At 45.7% G+C, this 7500-nt stretch overlaps 1 protein-coding gene across 1 annotated transcript in view; it reads right to left on the bottom strand.

Annotated features, from left to right (window-relative positions):
• The window catches only part of LOC311376289 (RNA polymerase II elongation factor ELL-like), a gene marked incomplete at its 5' end in the record, with an annotated part of 9014 nt that extends 3355 nt beyond the window's left edge, over positions 1-5659 (bottom strand). Inside the window, one exon of the mRNA XM_084491132.1 lies at positions 5579-5659. Coding sequence (XP_084347258.1) covers positions 5579-5659 — 81 coding nt within the window. The remainder of the gene's footprint in view (positions 1-5578) is intronic.
• Positions 5660-7500: the final 1841 nt, after the last annotated feature.

Here is a 7500-nt window from a genome sequence, read left to right as displayed (position 1 = left end):
TTACGTGGAATATTTATCACCCAGCCCAAGTTCACAGTCTGGCTAGCCTGCAATGTTTGTTATTCAACTGACAACAGATTGGACTCGTGTATCTTTTATCATTGTTCCTCTCTGGCAGTGCATCATACAGAAACAGGACAAACTCCAAATGACTTGTGTGCAAATCCTTCTTTGGAAACACACACACGCGTTGTTGGCACTGAGAAGAGTCCAAAGTTTCTCCGGCCATGCCTCGTCAACTCACTGTCAAAGTCAGATATTAACACAGATTGTGTTGTGTTTATGTGTATTCATGTATCCATATATTTTCATGATTCAGGGTTCAGGACTGGACAATGTGGCGGTTAACCCCACCCTGACCTGAACACTCTGTTTATCAAAGCAACCCAGCCCCCACCCCCACGCACACCATTATGCGCACACGCAGACGGAAAAACATGTGCCACACAGACATTCAGACCGATGCACACTTATTAACACACACACACACACACACAGACTCTTATGAACAAACACACACACACACACACACACACACACAGACTCTTATGAACATACACACACACACGCACACACTTATGAACACACACACACACACACACACACACACTCTTATGAACAAACACGCACACACACACACTTATGAACACACATATGCCACGCGCATAAGCACATACAAGCGCACACACATGCCACACAAACATATGCATGCAAACACTCACACAGGTACAGACTTATGGACACACACATGCCACACAAACATGTGCATGTTAACACACACACATGCACACACATGCCACACGTGTTGACGTTGTGCTGTTGAGTTACTTTAAATAAATCTCCCCAGTAGGGTGGTGTTTTTAATGGCTGCTCCGCTGAGGGATCTGTACCATCCCCTGGCAGACCCACTGGAGCAGAGCAGGAGCTGGTACACCACACACACACACACACACACACACACACACACACACGCAGACACACACACATATACACAAATACATGCACATATACACGCACACACACAATCTATCCATTTGGACAGACAGACAGACAGACAGACAGACATACACACACGCACATATACGTGCACACACACACACACACACACACATATAATACACACACACATACACACACACACATACACAAGCACATACACACGCACACCCCCACACACACACACACACACACATATACTATCCATGTACAGACACACGCACACACACACACACACACACACACACACACACACACACACAAACACAGACACACACAGACACACAAATACTATCCATGTAAACAGAGAGAAACACACACACTTATCTAATCACACAGACATGCATGGAGATAGGCACATAGACACATGCGCACATACACACACACACACACACACACACACACAGACACACACACACACACACACAGACACACACACAGAAATAAAAACAAACACCATATTTCACATTAACCTAAAAAGGGAAGCAGGCAGCCCACATGAAACCATCTCTGAGAGCATGGAGTGAATCTGAGCAGATCTGCTCACAGTCGATAAGGCTTGTGATATAGGTCAGGGAAAGGGAGAAGTGAAACACAAACCCAGCAGCTCCTCCTAACTTATCTGAGTTCCCTCCCTACACATGCTCCCTTCTTCTGGAGCAACAGTAGAACGGGATGTGCCTCCCGGGCTCATCACGGCCACACAGATGTGGACTTTATGCTCTTATCAGCCACCTGCACATGTTGTCACCTGCAGGCTCACTCTGGACAACACACAGCAAGCGCATGCCCTGCTTCTCGTTCTCTAACTCTCTCTCTCTCCCTCTTCCTCTCTCCCTCTATGGCTTCACCTATCTATCTCTACCTCTCTCTCTCTCTCTCTCTCTAGCTCTCTCTCTACCTTTATCTCGCTGCATACCTTTCTTTATACCTCTATCTCTCGCTATACCCTCTCTCCCTGTGGCCCTGTTCACACCTGGCATTAACATGCAACTTGGCGGATCCGCTCCCATAAGTGGACAGCTTAGTACAGGTGTGAATGCACCCCAGATGCACTGAGGGTCGGGGTTAACCGCTCAGACCACATGCGGAGATGGTTTGGCCCCATATGACCTTATTCTTTGAGCTCTGTGAGGGCAGAAGCACATACTCATTTGAACGCCAACAGCATCATTTTAACTTGAATCAAAATCATCAAACCGCCTGAGCTGGCATAGTCCACGACATCAGAACATAAAAAAAAAAAAAAAACACATAGAGATATATCACGAGTGTGCTAAACATCTTGGGCTATTTGGTGTGCAAGGAATAGACTCTGAATTGTTTGGATTCTTCTTCTTCTTCTTCTTCTTTTTCATTCCCGGCAGCCTAGGCAGATGAAAGTGCATTGCTGCCTCTGGCCGGTTAAATTCAACAATGCATTTGGTTCGTAGAATTGGAAGCAATGTACGTGTTTATTTGCAAATATAACGGGTGAGTGAGATCACAAGTTGCCACTTGAGATGCAGGGGGAGACAAGTTCTAATGCCAGGTGTGAACTGATAAACTTAAAGCTGTCCACTTGTGATTGGATCAACCAAGATGCATGACATTGCCAGCTGTGAACAGGAACCTATGTCTCTCTACCTGTCTCTCACACCTCTCCCTCTCTCTCTCTCTCTCTCTCTCTCTCTCTCTCTCTCTCTCTCTCTCTCTCTCTCTCTCTCTCTCTCTCTCTCTCTCTCTCTCTCTCTCTCTCTCTCTCTCTCTCTCTCTCTCTCTCTCTGTCTCTCTCTCTCTCAACTTGTCTCGCTCTCTCTACCACCAGCATGTGGACACTTTATAGCAGTTCTGACCACTATCTGTAACATCTGTCTTCAGGCTGTTTACCTGCGTGACTGAAAAAAAAAAAAACAGCTTTTACCCTTTCCCTCAAATGAAAGTTTAAAAGATATACAGAAGATAGACAATATCTTAAATATCTGCTTCATAAATCATACTTCTAATGAAAAGAGGAGAGATTGAGACATGTTGTCGTATGAAACTATGGCCCGTATAAACCGACCCCTCTATAAAATCATATTTGAAGTGTTTCACAGTAAAAGCCAGCAAGGGTCAGGGAAGAGATCAACAAAGAGCCCTCACTGTAAACACCGGTCCCATGCTGGGCCTGGTGGGCGTCATTAATCCGACAACACCTACACATCTGTCAAAGCAATGTGGCTCACCCCCTGTTTGTGACTTTAAAACCGTCGTGAAAGCACAAGGAACAGCTGGCACCGGGGCTTTTACTCTGAAAGACGTTTTTTTTATGAACTCTCCGATTGGAGAAAAACAATAAAAATCCGCCCAGACCACCAGAACAAGAACAGAAGGGCTGAGGAGGACACAAAACAGAACTTTACAGGCGAAGGTTCGGGTCAATTTGCGTGATGTTTAACTGGTTCAGAGAGGGTATTTTTTGGTTGTGAAACTAAACCACTTGTCCTGTTGGATCACTTTTTGGCCTTGTTAGAAATGTTGAATTTTCGTGCACCAGACCTCAGTGGTTCACAACATGAATCTTATTGCTCCCTCATTTGCATTTAAATCCTCCATACACACTTTTTCCCCAAATATATAACAACATAAGACCCCACACCTTTCTAATCTGTTTGTGAAGAAAATAAAGGTTATTCTTTAATTAAAAAGAATGCAAAAGGGAATTCATTGCACAAAGAACCTTGGAAGCAAAACTCAAATACTCCAAAGAAGAAAAATAAAAAACCCAGTCCACACGGGTACAGCTTAAAGTACGGTTGAGAAGCGGGACGTCACACAGGGACCAAGCTGTTAAACGTTTAAGATCTTCAAGGTCGTAAAAACTACAAAGAACTCGTTCAAACGCAACCTTGAGATCGTAGGGAGAATGTCTGTCTATGCTAATCGAAAGTGTGCCTCCCCTACAGGGGAATTATCTCTCCACACACTTCGGTTACAGTGTCTTGGTAGAAACAATGCCAGCACTTAAAAACTCACAACGGTTATTTTCCTCATCTTTTTCTCTTTATCTCTCATTAGTTCAATTCTATTACAAGATGTGCACTTGGATGCTATTAGTATAAGTGAACACGGTTCTGCAGCCCAAATCAAATAGTATCAACACACTGATGATTTGTGGCGTTTGTGTATGGGGCTAGTGCACTAAAGCCCACGTGGGAACCAATGTTTGGCTGTGCCTTTTGGACGCCAGCGGAACTTTACTATCAGAGAGAACTGGCATTGAATTCAAAAGGACTGCTTGAGCATTTCATCAAGACTTAAAAAAGAACATTGGAGTAGTTATCTGTGCCATGTTTGACAGATGAAAGACGGAGTACGATTGTGTGAGAATTGCCAACAAATGCTGACAGTGTTTTTGAGCTTGTTGGCATGAGAATTTGTGTAGCAAACACACAGTCTTTATGAAGTCCAACACCAACAAACTAAGTACAATGAGATTCCCAATGTGAATGTTATGCGTCAACAAGCTAACACTTAACATTTGAAATTAGATCTCTTTATTGATGCGTGAGTCAACAGTTTTAAGATTTCTTCTTCCTCATGGTCTTACCCTACTTTTTAATTTCATTATTTCCTTCATGGGAAAGCACATTGAACTTCCCTGTGTGTGAAACATGACGCATCAATACAATGTGCTTGACATTAATCATTTATATGCATGTGTTTGGTATAGGGACTGTTTCACGGGCATGCACTAAAAGACCAGCTGTTACAAAATTCCACTGTTGAACACTGTGCCCTCAAACACTTCCTGGTATTAGCCAGTGCATTATCCGGTGACAGGTCTAGTTGTGAACCCAGCTTGGCCCATGCTGGGTCCACCACAACAAACACCCCTCCTCTCTTGTTCTCAGCCTCCCTAGCCCACAACAAAGGCCTGTAGCAAACCTCCCGAGAGCCACACAAGGAAACTCGCAGCACAGAAATCTGCTCCCACAAAGGACTTGGCACTTAAAGGGCCCAACTGACCATGGATAATGAAATATTTATTGCCTGCCTTTCAACTTAACTATTCAGGGAATCTAGGGGGCCTGCATCTGATCGCGATACTGGGGATCACGCTAGGCAGATTTTGGATGGACAAATACTGTGAGGTTGCAAACACGTAACTGTGTCTCATGTAGCTCATTTAAGTTATATAAGAGCCTTAAGGACACAACACGAGTGGAGCTCTCCACTTAATTGCATTTGGAAGCTTAAGAATGAATTCCACCAGTCTTGGGAATGACTGATGACCTTAATAATGCTCAGTGACCCTCCCCTCCCACCCTACACACTCCTACTCCACCCCCTAACCCTGTAGGGCAAAAGGCCAGCAACCCTCAGTCAGACGAGAACAAGTGTGGCCCGGTCAGGTGATTTAACTCACTGTCTCCCACCCTCCCCCACAACAACCCCTGACACTTGGCCTCACACACATCCACCCGCACACGGGTGCAGGCACCACCACCCACACCTCCAGCCCCCCGTCTCCGTCCACAACTCTCCATTCTCATTGTAATCAATGGCACTGGGTCAGTGTGGGTCCGGATGGTCCGGCCCCCCCCCCCCCTCCTCCTACTCCATGTTCAGCATCATGGGGCAGATGCTGTGTGATAGGACGCCTGTCCGGCTTCTTCCAGAGCTTCTTGTGGGACCACATGTTGATCACATGTCCTATTCTCTCAGCTTTTGTCCCAGTCTCAGCATTGAGCCGGTTCGTCTACTTTGTCCGCGGTGATCGTCAAGGTCTTTGTCATTTTGCCAGATCTGGAGTGCCTAGTTTCTCACAAGGTGTTTTCTAGAGCTTTCCATATGCGGGGGGGCCAAACGACTGTTGACCAAACAAGTGTTTCATTTAAGGACCCTTGTATGATAGCATCCCTATGGGAAGGCCAACATTTAATTTGGGGATTCTTTCTTCCGGAGCACGAGGCCGGCCGGCATACTCAAATGAGGAGCCAGCAACGAGTCACCATATAATGTGTCCTGTAGTGTTACTCAACCGTGACTTGTTTTAAATCAATTGCCCTTTGCACCAAGACTTTCTGTGAATCGATGATGCAGATGCCTGGAAGCAAGAAGAGCAAGGCTGTTCAAAACCTCCTCTGCTCCAACCCTTGTACGTCTCCTTGATAACAGTCTTTCATTTTCAAATAATAACCACAGTATTGCTGAGAACGTTTTGATCCTTAACTCCCCGGAACTGATAAGGTCTATCCAGCGAGGGACAGTTGAGGAGCTACGCTGAAGTAGACAGATAGGACTAAAACACAAAGCTGTGGTTGTTTTGTCATGGCAGTCACCACACGTAGAGCTGCACGTGAACCCCGTAATTACTGGGGACAAATATTATGTGTTGCTGTGCAATATAATTTGTTATCCCTCACACGCACAGAGAGGGGGTTGGGGGATGCTTAGCAGCTGAAATGAACAAGGTCAGACTCGATGGGAACCATATTAAAGTTTAACAGCTTCAACAGTAAAGAGCCGTCTACAGAAAACATATAACCCAGATTCCTAAGAAAATGTTAGGCTACCATTTTTGCGATAATTTAATGAAACTAAAGCAAATGTGACTACAACAAGGTTCCTTGAGGGTTCTTAAAATGTTTTATGTAATTCCCGGGAAGTAAGCCATTGTTATTGCCACCGTTACAGTTGTAATATGCAGACTCTGAACCGGCAATGTGTTTGAGGTAGACGACCCACCGTGTCTACTCATACGCAAGGTTAGCACTTGAGGGAATTCCACTGGAAGTTCCCCTAATTAAGAGGACCAGGTCTATGGCATGAGAGCATGACAGGTGGTGGACTCTGACTTTTAAAGGATGGCCTTTGGGAATTTTTTTGTGGTTTTATGCAATTGTGAAGGCTAACCAGACAACGTCACACAACCGGAAAAAAAAGCTTGCTGCATGGGATGAAATGATCACTCAGTATAGTGTAATAATAAATATAAACATATAGATAGACTGTGCCACCTTCTGCAAAGAACAGGACCTTCAACCACACATGCCTACACTCCAAAAATCTCAACTCCAGAGGCCCATATTGGAGTCCACCCAGAAAATCGATCAGTTTGTTTAATGTCTGGGGCAGCCTCAGCCCACTGGATTGTATGTGCCGTGAACCTCCTCCTCCCACTTCTTTTGAACTTCTTCTCGGTGAACCCGGGGAGTTCACCCCCGTTTAAAACCCCCCCTCATAAAAGGCTCCACACGTCCGTGAGACTGGGGACCTGCAGGCGAACAGCGCTTTCCCCTTTCCGGGTTCCTGTCAAACGATACGCGTCGATCGAAACGAAAACTGTGAGAGACAAGTGTCGGCGTAGTGGCGGCGGCGGGTCTTATGTTTCCTGCGCGCCCCTGGCTGACGGTGGGAGCGGGGCGTTGCGTCCATGCAGCCTATTGTTCGCCACATCCTCTGCAGCCTGGGTAACGGCCCTCTGGAAACAGGCTCTCTTTTGTTCTGCCCTCGGCGGCTCCAGAGTGGGACAACGCC

This window comes from Micromesistius poutassou (genome assembly GCF_964030765.1).
Source record: "Micromesistius poutassou genome assembly, contig: SCAFFOLD_5867, whole genome shotgun sequence".
Lineage (NCBI taxonomy): Eukaryota > Metazoa > Chordata > Actinopteri > Gadiformes > Gadidae > Micromesistius > Micromesistius poutassou.
This window is presented reverse-complemented; position numbering and strand designations above follow the sequence as displayed.